At 40.1% G+C, this 12,706-nt stretch overlaps 1 protein-coding gene across 2 annotated transcripts; it reads right to left on the bottom strand.

Moving 5' to 3' along the window:
- Positions 1-604: 604 nt before the first annotated feature.
- SLC25A3 (solute carrier family 25 member 3) lies at positions 605-7,508 on the bottom strand. 2 transcript variants are annotated; one of them, XM_079142103.1, is made up of 8 exons: positions 7,354-7,508; positions 6,959-7,119; positions 5,558-5,682; positions 3,681-3,860; positions 3,009-3,190; positions 2,216-2,388; positions 1,039-1,149; positions 605-948 (listed from the first exon to the last, which is right to left on the bottom strand). In XM_079142103.1, exons 2-8 carry the CDS (start codon positions 7,113-7,115, stop codon positions 788-790), a joined length of 1,089 nt encoding a protein of 362 aa, XP_078998229.1. In that variant the 5' UTR covers positions 7,116-7,119; positions 7,354-7,508; the 3' UTR covers positions 605-787. The 2 variants fall into 2 exon arrangements, with proteins under 2 accessions (XP_078998229.1, XP_078998230.1); XM_079142104.1 differs by lacking the exon at positions 5,558-5,682 and adding an exon at positions 5,271-5,392.
- Positions 7,509-12,706: the final 5,198 nt, after the last annotated feature.

The raw sequence follows: 12,706 nt of genomic DNA, 5'->3' as shown, positions 1-12,706 counted from the left end.
AAAAATAGTACAGGCTGGGCTGGAATGCTTGCCTCAAATGTGTGAGGCACTGGGTTCAATTCTCAGCACTGCATATAAATAAGTGAATAAAATAAAGGTTCAACAACTAAAAATATTTTTTTAAATAGTACAGGCTGCAAAAATTTGATTACATTTTCAAATTAGTTTGTCAAAATAAAACCAAAAATTAATATCGATATCTAACAAATGAATCCGTTTTGAAAATTTAGAATCTGACAAAACTGGGGACATGACAATTTATGAATACAGACTATTCAACCACCAATGGTTAGCTTGCTTTTTTTACGTTAGGTCTTAAGTTATACTTAATTCTTCCCAACTAAATCAGGGTTAAATCTTTAAAAACATTAGTTTTTAAAATAATTATAAACATGTTAAGCACTGTAGTGCTTCCCTATAATCCCAGCAATTTAAGAGGCCAAAGCAGAAGCAAAAGATTGCAAGTTCAAGGACAGCCCAGAAAACTTAGCATTAAAGTAAAAGTAAAAAGGACTGGGGGAGTAGCTGAGAGGTAGCACACTCCTGGACTCACTCCCTAGTACCACAATACAATACGACAACAACAAAAAACCTCACAGACAAATCATGAACAGATGGGTTTATTTCAGCAGTTAAGTTTGTAACTCTTGCTTTAAGCAAGGGTACTACAGTGATTATATATCAGGAATAGACAATTTCCTACACTGTCAAATATATAAAAGTTCCTTTTGCACTGTCTTCAACACTGATCAACAAGCAGATTCAGTCCACATTTGCCTTCATCTATTTACTGAGTTAACCCAAGCTTCTTCTTCAGAGACTCTGGCATCTCAGGTGGAGGAGGGCGAGGGAGCCTGAAGTAGACCTTCACAGAGTCATAGATGAACCACTGTAGTGCAGTGAGAGTACCAATCATGATGATACGGGCAAAAAGTCCCTTCCACACACCTGGTTCAAATAGGAAATATCAATGAAAAAATGCAATATATCCAAGTGTTGGTCTTTCTCTAAAAGGAAAAAAAAAAAAATTCACCTTACCTTTAAATCCAAGCCTCTGGAGGACCTGAGAAGCACTGCTACCTTTCTCTTTATTCAGCACTGACACTACAGAATCAGCAGGATGAGAAACAATTGCACAAAAGACTCCAGCTGAAAAAAAAAGTCAAGATAAATGATTCAATATGGATCAGTTAAAAGAAAATTCAAATCATATCTTCCTTTTTTATGCATCTGAGAATAAACTTCTCTTTTAGTTTTATCTAGAAAACCAGATTTTAGCTGGGCATGATGGCATGGGCCTGCAGTCCCCACTACTCAGGAGGCTGAGGAAGGAGGTTCTCTTTAGCCTAGGAGTTCAAGACGTAGGCAACAGTGAGACCCCCATCTTTAAAAAAAAAAAAAAAAAAAAAAAAAAAAAAGAGCTGCTGAGAATGGTGAGGTTATAAAGCAGTCTATTCCATGTAAAGCTGAACAATCCTTTCAAATTTTTTATATTCAGAGTTTAGTCAATACTTCTTTATTAAAAATTTATTCTTAGCCAGGCACAGTGCCTCAAGCCTGTTAATTCCAGCTACTTAGGAGGCTGAGATGGGAGGATCATAAATTCAAAGCCAGTCTCAGCAACTTATCAAGATCCTGTCTCAAAAAATAAAAAGGGCCGGGGATGTGGCTCGGTGGTAAAGTGCCCTGGGTTCAATCCCAGGTACTCAAAAAAAAAAAAAAAAAAATTGATAAATTTTTTAATAAGGTACAGATTAATATGTTTCCAAGTCTAATTATGACATACCATAAAACAATCCTTTTAGATTAATTAGAAGTATTTGATTCCAAAAGGACATATAAAATGTTATGGGAAGCTGGGCCTGGTGGCACACCTGTAACCCCAGCAGCTCAGGAGGCTGAGGCAGGAAAACGGTGAGTTGAAAGTCAGCCTCAGCAACTTGGCAAGGCCCTAAGAAACTCAGTAAGATGCTATCTCTAAATAAAATACAAAAAAGGGTTGGGGATGTGCCTCAGTGGTTAAGTGCCCCTGAGCTCAATCCTCAATACCAAAAAAAAAAAAAAAAAAAAAAAAACAATAACAACAAAGTTATGGGAAAACCACTTTGTTGCTTTGTAACTTTCGGGAATACTTTTCCCCCACAAAAGAGGTCAATAATGAAAGTGATTATTTGTCCCTAATTTTAAAGACAAATGTGTTCTAAATAACTCATACCTATGTAACCTGCCACAAATGTTACAACCAGCTGTTCTGCCTTTGTACATTCACTTCGGGGCTTAGGAACCACAAACTTGTACAAAGCTTCAACAGTACGTTCAAAGCAGGCAAACTTCATCATGGTATATGGTATCTGTCTCATCCAGAGTGGAGCAACTCCCTTGTAGAATCTAGGAAATCAGGAGACTTATTTACACATTTGTACGTGTTAATCTAGCTGAGATTTTCATCATTAACTTCAGTGTCCGCACACCAGTCGAGTTCCAATAGTGAAAAATGACAGCATAACTGCATGCCATTTCTATCAGAACCTTAGACTAACATGCAGGTATAGTGATCTCACATGCCAATGACTCAAGCACCTTTGACTATACAACCAAAAAAGTTGCTGGATGTTCTTTGACTGGAACTATAAGAAACAAGAAGTTTACAAATAGAACTCAGTTGAAGATTCATCCACAAAGGTGGATCTAAGGCAGCATGTTGTGGCCTGACTTCAGGCAAATTTTTAACACAAGAGTTCTAACAAGTTCTCCCAAAAGCTAACAGTAAATGTTTGGGCCAAATATCAAGTCATTTGCAGACTGACAAATGGTCCTTACTTTAGGAAAAAGCTTAATTCAGGGCTCAAACCATGTACTAACAGAACTTTCAACCCTAGAATTTAGATTCTAGACATGGGTAAAGACATTAAATAGTACAATAGCTGGAGGCAGTTAGTCTGGTGGGCTTAATGCTAAGAAATTAAAGCTTCCCCCAAATGAGTATTTTTAGCCATGTGTTTACTTACGCTTTTATGCCTTCTTCCTTATACATTTTGGGAGCTGCATCCCTCAAAGTGTTGGCATAACCTGGTTGGGTTTGAATTCGAACTTTAGCAGCTTCCATAGGAGCCAGGGCAATGTCAGCAAAGAATTCAGCACTGGCAGAGGCAGCCAAATATAGTGATGTGCGCCAGAGATAGGAGTTCTCCTAAAAAGCAAAACAACAGGAGACATGTGAATTGCTGGTGCAATTCAATTTAAGTGATAGTTTCAAGAAACAACCTTTTAAAAGTATTTATCACATAGTCCCTGGATAACACACAATATGAAACTTGATATATGTTGTATCTCACATGTGTTGTATCTTGTATGTTGTAACTTCAGGAACCAAATGTGAACATTTTTTAAATATCTGGTTGCACGTTACAGTTAGCCCTAAAAAAGGAATTCCAGAGTCCTTCCTTTTAAAAAAGAAGTGAACCTCAACCCAACACATTTAGAAAGCAACACAGCACAACATAGCACAAGAACTGAAATTTTATGAAATACTTTGTTTTTCATCCTGTCCCTGCTAAAACAGGCTTATGACTTAGGTTGCTTATTCTTTTTGGAACCATTTATTCAGTTGTGAAGTAAGTTGAGTCAACCAAAAGCTGAGAAATTATTTAAGACTTTCAATTTCAAGTTAAATCACATACCTCACCAAGCATGTTGCTATACAAGACTTTGAAGACTTCATAAAAGCCAAACTTGCAGAGTCCTTGCATAGAGTAACCAATGAAAGTTGGAGCCCATCCTTTAGCCAAACCACGAACACCATCCTCCTTAAGTGTAACTGAGAATCCATTAAATATGCCCTTGTACTTTTGGGGATCCACCTTTATTTAAAACAAGTAGGAAAAAAATTAAATTAATGCACCAAAGATCTAACACTTCCAATAAATATTTCATTATTACTTTTTTCCTTTTGGTTCTAAAATAAAATTTCCATAACTATACAAGGTAAATAAAATTCTAACATACTATCAGATTAATATCTATGACTTTTATAAATGGAAACTTTTTATACATTAAGCTAGCCTATGAGTCATAAATCTTGGAAGGATAGTTAAGAGAGTAAATTTCCAACAAAAATAAAACCAATGATTTCTTAACATCTTTTTCCCATTATTTTAAAAAAACTAGTTTTGAAGCTGCTGTCTAATAATAGGTCTGTATTCCTGATATGCTAGTGCTTTATAATCTAAGCAGATTATAAAGTCTTGTGAATTAGACAATACACAATTTTAAAAGATACATCAAAGCAATAAGAATCTCTTTTAAGAAATTAAATTCAAGAGACATGCATAATAAGTTTTAACAAATGCACATTTCATATCCATTCTGTTAACTAATGGGAAAAAAGCTTATCTCACTATTTCTGCCAGTACTACAAGGGCTGGTATACATCACCTTCCTCTCTCTCCTTCCTAATATTTCACCTTCCTTTCTCTTTTAGGTAAGTAGACTTCTAATCCTGTTTGGGACAAATAAATTTTTGATGTTTGATTATTTTTTATTTCAATAATCCTAATTAAAATATATTCAAATTTTAATAAAATACATAGATATACAAATGGCTAAGCCCACAAAATTTTCCTATTAAGATATCAAGAATATCTTTAAGAAACTGGTCTTATTTCAATATTTAGGGACTTGAAAATTACTTCACATTAACACACAAAGACTGATTACCCACACTGACATGTTAACTGTTTAAAGAGTGATTATTTGGGGTAAAAAGAACTAGGTAGCACATGCCTGTAATTCCAGTGGCTTGGGAGGCTGAGGCAGGAGGATCACAAGCTCAAAGCCAACCTCAGCAAAAGTGAGGTGCTAAGCAATTCAGTAAGACCCTGTCTCTAAATAAAATACAAAATAGGGCTGGGGATGTGGCTCAGTTGTGAAGTGCCCCTGAGTTCAATACCAAATACCCCCCCACCAAAAAAGAACTGAACTCGGAGGCCTTGAAGAACAACTCTGGCCAGCACTGAACACCAGTAGCAAAGAGTCATTTATCAGTCTAAAAATGAATAATCTACCTATGCTTTCACAAAAGAAGCATTCTGTGGATTTAAAATACTAAAAACATGAAGACCACATAATTTTAAAAAATAGGGTTTGGTTTTCTACTGACACTTCTAGCAGTTGTTCTACCTTCAAATTCTTTTCATTTGTGAAGCCCTTTAAGATTACTTAGAATTAAATCACACAGAAAAGAATTTCAGTGTCATCATCTCAATACAAACCTGCATTCGGCATTTCACTAAATCCAGGGGAACAACAGCAGTGTGTGTCAGCCCACAACTTAAGACCCCACCAAAGCCACACAGTGCATAAAACTTCATGGAGCCATATTCACAACTGTACTCTGTAATAAGATAAGACACACCATGCATTTTAATACAAAGCTCTTTGTTACTGGTCATCAACTTACCTCCTGGATAGTTAGGTTTTCACACAGCCTGTTAGTAAATGTCTACATCTTACAACAGCCATGCTTCAACAATATTTTAGTCCAGCATGCAAGACAAACCTGCATTCTGCATTTAACCAGATCTAGAGGAACCAATGCTGTATGTGTTGTGCCACAGCTAATAATTCCTCCAAGTCCACAAAGGATAAAAAATCTGCCAGATCCATAGTCACAGCTATACTGTTCTGTTTGTTTGGGGGGAAAAAAAAGTAAGAATTTCTTGAGATGATAAAGGCCATGTGAATGAAAGAAAACGGCTTACCTGTGAAGTAGTACTATCACAGCTAAACAGTTTTCGCCAACACTTAAAATTAAGTGGAAAGATGACTTTCCATCTATTGTGAATCACAAGAAATCCACCGTCAAAATCAGACCATTTAAAAATTATTTGAATTTTCTATCAGATACTAGTATCATATTTTATCATATTAATTTTTCAAAGCTCTCTATATTAACAGATCTCTCAATTAAAATCAAACATCAAATTAGCAGCTGACAAGAACACACTTCAGAGTACAAACCAAACTCAGAAAGAGCACCTGACATGTAAAGCTTGCAAAAATTTCAGTTTACCCCAGCCACTAATCAAGTACCATCCCCACTTAACTCCTATAATATAAACTAGACATACATAATTCCTGCAAATACATTTAATATACAAATGTTAGCTTTAACTTATTACATTGAAAGAGCATGAGAGTGTAAGGGCTTTTAATCCACACTAAAGACAACAGAAGCACATGAATGGGGGTAAAAAACAACTTTCCATTTTACAGGCACAATGTACGTAACATTCCCAGGACTCCTACAACTCCGTTTTCAGGTTTCTCTGTATATACGCTTCACTGGGATTTAAAACACACACAATTAAATTAGGGCTGGGCCCGACCACCCTGAATCCCAAGAGATAAGCCCAAAGGGATGCCCACAAATTATCTCCTCTCTCTACCTAAGGTCATAAGTAGCTTTCTCCACCAGTAGCATTAAAACAAAGAAAAAATCATTTGCCTTGAATTAACTAATATAAAACTTAGGAAATATCAGTTACAGAAGGATTTTTTAAGAAAATTAAAGGCAAATTAAAGAACAGGTGATACACTTAGAACAAAAGGTGGGCAGTGATTAGGAAGGAGACTTTACCCAATGGTCTGCTGACCAGGCTGACTCACAGCAGAAAAGATAAGAAGCTGGTCAAGCCTTGTCTGCCTCTATTCCCTCGGGGACAAGGAGGTCATGGAGGGACGCTGGGCCTAGGCCGTTCCACGCCCTTGAGGGAGGGCCAAGGATCCGACACCGGCCTAGGACGGAAGAGGCTGAAATCCCTGGGCAAGCAACTATGGTGCCACACGGTACGGTGCAACGGGCTGGCGCGTTCCCTGTCCTCCAGGCCTGGTCCAGACCTCGAAGGCTGAGCGGGGCAACCCTGGACTTGACAACCGCATCGGTCCAGCCTGATCTCACCTTCCACAGCGGCGGCTGCCAAGCTGCGGGAACGTCGGGGCGGGCCCGGGGGCCCGGTGGGGCTGCTGCTGGGTGCCGAGAGGCCATCGTGCACCAGCTGCAGGTGTGGCGCGTTGAAGGGGTTCGCCCGCGCCAGGTGCACCACAGACGAGTACATCTTCCTAAGGGAAGAGGAAGCGGCGGTTAGAGGAAAGGCAAGGAGTTGGTCAATGTCACTGGCGCCCTGGGACCCAAAGAGGGGCCTTCTTCCTTCCCGCCTCTGCGCCCTTGAGGAGGTCACGGCGCCTTCCCAAAGGAGGCCGTGTCCAACCGGGCCTACTGCCAAGCGGCGGCCCCACGGGGACTCCGGATGCCGCTCCCTACACCCACCGCGGGGAAGGCCCGGCCACACTCACTCCTTAAGATGGCGAACACGCAACCGCTCCCTCGGAAAGGCTGCGGCTCACAGAGGCCGAATGTCCTCCCGGTCCTCAGATGCGTGCCCTTCGCGCGTCGTCAGCATGACGCACGGAGCGCGTCACTACGGTACGCGTCACCCATTGGTGGAAAAGAGCGCGGGGGCCATAGCGTCATCGCGTTCTCCTAGCAACCCTATCCCCGCCCCCGCCCGGCCCAGCCCTTCCGGCCCAGCTTGTGCGCAGGAGGATTCGTACTGGGCAGGCGCGCATTCCGGGCTGAGTTTTTGAGTGGTATTGGACTTGGGCTCGTGACCTACTCTTTGTCCTTTCACCTTCAGGTGTCTCTGCTTGACTCCCAAGGCTTAGGTTCTTTACGTTTGCTTCCCAATATGTAGTAATCACTTAGAAAACACGAATGCTTGATTATGTATTATATCAATGTTGCAGTTGGGTCACCACTGCAGTATTTTGTGTCACAACATCTGCCATTCTAGTACTTCTTTTTTTTTTTAAGTTTAATCCACTGACATGAAACGCGTGTCTGCATTTTTCACCAGACTTTGGAGAATATTTTGAAAGGAAATGTGCAGCAAGAACACTCAAAGGAAACAAGATATCGCATGCACAAGGCCCTAGGTTCAATCCCCAGAAGCACAAAAAAAAAAAAAAAAAAAAAAAAAAGGCAGGATAGCTTGTTGCTTCTACATAGCTTATGAAAACATTCAATAAATGCTTAACACCTGGGGTCACAGGATTGTGCTAGAGTGAAAGAAATGTGCGTGTGTGTAATACATTTATAAATCTTCATTAAACTCAGTTCAGCAGCGAGGGGCCTTGTAAGCTAGGAAGAGTTCAGTTGGGGCCAGACCTGTGCTCTATAAAGAAGCCACATCTGTGTTAAAAATCCTGTAGACTGTTTTGGATGCTTAGAACATCCAAACGTGGAAAGAAGTAAAGTTACAAATCCAGACCCCAAAGTGTCTTTGGCTGTCTTTAGTCCCTTATAATACCTATTTACTACCAATCACTGTATCTGGTCTGCCAGCCTCCCCAGTGACTACAATGCAAAACTCTTGGAATGTATTGTTTATCCTAGGGGTCTCTAGCTTCCTAGCTTCATAGTTTCCATCAGCCCTAGAGCTAAGAATAATAAAAGGTAACATCTAGTTAAGAATACTAAAAGACAACATCTGAAACCAATCGGAAGAGATTTCTCACTTTTCCCTTTGCTGTATTCAGCCCACCTATGTGATGTTTCCCCCAATACAATTGGTAAATGCATTTATTTATGACTTTCTTTCATTATGTGACTACCAGACTTCATGTAACCACTTCTGCTACAATTTCAGTTACCCTGAATATGTTGCTCAGGGTAACTTAAACCTATGTTCACAGGTCATGTCACTCATATTTGACTCAGATAAACTATTTTCTTATTTCTTTTAAAGTAAAGTGGTTACTCTACATCAACACCTGTTAGAATTCTTGCCCTTAACATTTTCTTAGCTCTTATAAAGTTTATGTAGGGAATTTACTTCATCTTTGCTAAACCTGTTTCTTAAATGTAAGAGCCTAGCATGTGCTGTACCTGACATTTGTGAGGCCCTAGGTTTAATCCTCAGCACCACGTAAAAATAAATAAATAAAATAAAGGTATTGTGTCCATCTACAACATATATATATACGTATATATACATATATATATATATATATATATATATATATGAAGAATGGAGACTGACACCTAAAATTATAAGTGGGGGTACAAATAGGCAAAGAGTCCTAGGTAAGGCCCAGTGCAATATACAAAGTTATAAGAATGAGGAAGACAATATACGTAGAGTCACAAGGTGGGTGCAGTGGCTTTTCAACCTGGCCCTACCACTAAGTAGCGTGCGACCTCAGTCCATCCAAAGAGTTGGCAGAAACCTGACCTGAGTTCTGACACACGGTAGGATTTGGACTTTTAGGAAGTGTGTGTAGGATGAGGGCGGGTTTGCCAAAAGGATGGTGTTAATTTATAGGCACGCATTGCCTGTGTCACCTCGATCTCCTAGCAACCCTGTTCCTCCCCCTCCCGTCCTCCATGCCCGCCTCCACCACCATCCTTCCTGCTGGGCAAAAGTCCCAGGAAGAATTCAGAAGTAGAAGGTGCAGGAAGGGACATAGTGGCAGATAAAGGTGGAAAAGTGCACAAACACCCACTTCTCCAGGAACAAAGAATTTGATCTTATGTAGACAGAAGACATCACTGGAGATTTACATTTACCATAGTTACTTGTGCTCCTAGTCCCCTCTCCCAGCAGTGGACAGTACTACTGAAGTTTTCGGCAAATGTTTCTGCTGGACTAGCAGGTGCCCTTCACCGTGCTCTGCAGGTGCACCTGGTCCAGGAAGTTGATGGCGAGCTAGTGGTAGCTGAAGGAGCTTCCAGCCCAGCTCCTTCCCTGTGTCAACGAGGTGACCTTCAGAGTGTAAAAGCTGCTTTCTCACCTCTGCTTTCCCAGTGCTACACAAACTTCTCTTGTAGTTAACTCCAAACCAAACAGGACCGGGCACGGTGGCACAGGTTTGTAATCCCCTGAGCAGAGGCAAAAGGATTTAGTGAGACCCTGTCTTAACATAAAAATAAAAAGGGCTGGGATGTAGTTCAGTGGTAGGACAGTCCTGGCTTCAATCACAGTACTGAAAAGAAAAAAATCTGGGAAATAGAGCTGCAGTTTAGCTAAATTGGCACAGTAGACAAGAACAATAGTTCATCCCTTGTTAAATTGGCATCCCACCTCTTTAAATCATACTTTATTTCCAAATAAAGACTAAATAGCAAAATCAGATTTCCACCTAACATAATGCAGCTATCCCTGTACAACTGTAAGCAGGCTAACCCTCTCCCCACACAAAAAATACAAAATCCATCTTTGGGTGATGTTCATTTCAGCCAAATCACACTCCTCCTCTTATAACCTATAACAGAAATGCCAAGATATCAGATTGAGTTCTAGTAATACATTTTATGTTCAAAGGCAAGAGGTGAAGGAAAAAATGTTGCCATATGCACAGACGTATTCATATCAAATAAGCACTGTCACTTTCTTAGGAATAGGAGCACTTGAACTTCCCTTTGAAAGGGGTAAATTGACATGCCCCATACCACTGAAATACCATAGAGTGATGAACAAATTTCTTGAGGGCTATGGTACAGGGGTGCCTCTGAGGGGAGACAGTGAAGATATACAAGTGGGCCTACTAGGTGAGAGTATACTCTTCTTCCTTAAGGACTTTACTAATAAGTACAAAAAAAAAAAAAAAAAAGCATTTATCAGCTCAATAGCTACTTACCAGGTGTCAGGGAATATGTTGATTTTCTGTAGCAATAAGAGTATAACTGAAACAGCAGTTGCATTGGAGTCACTGCCTGATTATAGGTATGGTAATCCTATGTGTTATCTGCCTTCTCCACAAGTTAAACAGACCAGTTGAATGGGAATGTGATAGGAATCATCATTCCTGAATCTTGTAGTTCATAGTGGCATTAATCTCTGTAATCTCCACAGTAATGTGGCATTGTTTTGGTTTAATATTTTGGTAGGTAACTAGTGACTTCCTCTTGGCCTTTCATATCGTAATAGACCTCATTCCACAGACCAGGAAACCAATATAGGGACTCTGCCAATTTTTGAATATATATATATTCCAAACATGCATTTTAGAACTGAGTGAACACCACAAGGTAAGTCTAGGAACCCAATGGACCAGATAAGAGCTACACTCCACTGAATGCTTGACCTCCATAAATCTCTTTTTAGATTGACTGCCTATGGCAGCATTTTGGGTCTCTAGGAATTCAGGTCAATTCAGAGGCAGCATCCAAAAATATCTAAAAAGTTTGTCTTTTTCTCCTTCTTTATTGTACAAACTGATAAATGAATTTAGGTCACTTTGGGGAAGATTAGGAGAAGTTTTTACAATATAAAAGTTTGATTGAATAGCGGTTTTGTTGGCTTTTCTTTTTTTGGGGGGGGGGGGGGGGGGAGCAGTACAGGGATTGAACCCAGAGCACTTTACCACTGAGCCACATCCCCACCCATTTTATATCTTATTTAGAGACAAGGTCTTAGTTGCTTAGGGTCTCACTAAGTTGCTAAGGCTGGCTTTGAACTCACAATCCTCCTGCCCCAGCCTCCCGTGCCACTGGGGTTACAGGGGTGCGCCACCATGCTCAGTTTATCACAGTTCTATGAATGAATGAATATGTTCCTCCAAAATTCACGTTAGAATTTACCCCCAAGATGATGGAATTAGGGATAGGACTTTGAGAGGCAATTAAGTCCTCGTGGATGGAATTAGTGCACTTATAAAAGGGTTTGAGGGAGCCAGTTTGTCCCTTCTGCCTTTCCATCTCTTGTGCTATGTGAAGACTAAACCAGAGGCCAATATCTTGAAAGCAGAGAGGAAGCCTTTTACCCAACACCAAATCTGCTGGCTTCCCATCCTCAAGAACTATGAGAAACACATTTCCATTATTTAGCAGTGTGAGGAATTTTGTTATGATATAGGCACAAACTAAGACGAGGATTTAGCCTCCTATAGTTCAAAGGGCTCTAGATCTCTGACCAGAAAGAAGAGTGGAAATTGCTTTAGGGGTCATAATTCTTCACTGTGAAGATTCAAATCAGACTTCTGTTCACCAGGTCTGGAGTCTTTTCATTTATAGAGAAAAACTAATTTAGTAGGCTGCCCATCTATTCTAGCTCTGAGGGCACCATGATCAGTTAGCCAATGCCAAAGATCTCGGCAGATCAAGCCATTATGATTATTATTTCTGTTGCCCATTACAGTAACCATGGCTGCCTGGTCTTCTGTGATTATGTGATACTACTTAGCCCCATTCACCCCAGGATTCTATTGAATTTAGGGGGCTCCAATCTGACAATAGTAATTCCTAACATCATTCTTGACCTATAGAGAATGGTGAAAACATCTATCTTTAGGAATGCTGGACTCCTCTTATGAATCTATATTTAACATCCCTGATAAAGAATTGTTCCCTGGACTCTTTCAAAGGCGATAGTTAGGAAGTGGGCATTGTACTGCTCTGGAGACTGAACCCAGGGTTGCTTTACCACTAAGCCGTATCCCCAGTCCTTTGTATTATTTTATTTTAAGAGAGGCTCTTGCTAAGTTGCTGAGGTTGATCTCAAACTTGCCATCCTCCTTACTCAGCCTTCCAGGTCATTAGAATTATAGGTATGCACCAGCATAGCTGGCAAGTACATCTTAAAATAGAAAATCTAAGCCTTTTAACAAATGGTGCTGACAAAACTGGATATCCATGTTAGAAGAATGAAAC

Source organism: Sciurus vulgaris (genome assembly GCF_902686455.1).
Source record: "Sciurus vulgaris genome assembly, chromosome: 5".
In the NCBI taxonomy this organism is placed as follows: domain Eukaryota; kingdom Metazoa; phylum Chordata; class Mammalia; order Rodentia; family Sciuridae; genus Sciurus; species Sciurus vulgaris.
This window is presented reverse-complemented; position numbering and strand designations above follow the sequence as displayed.

Coding starts and splice junctions, on each gene's coding strand:
- SLC25A3 (XM_079142103.1), bottom strand. CDS start 7,115: ATGTACTCGTCTGTGGTGCACCTGGCGCGGGCGAACCCCTTCAACGCG. Junction 5,683..6,958: donor GGCAGCCGCCGCTGTGGAAG/GTGAGATCAGGC, acceptor CCAAACAAACAG/AACAGTATAGCTGTGACTAT. Junction 3,191..3,680: donor ATAGCAACATGCTTGGTGAG/GTATGTGATTTA, acceptor TTTGCTTTTTAG/GAGAACTCCTATCTCTGGCG.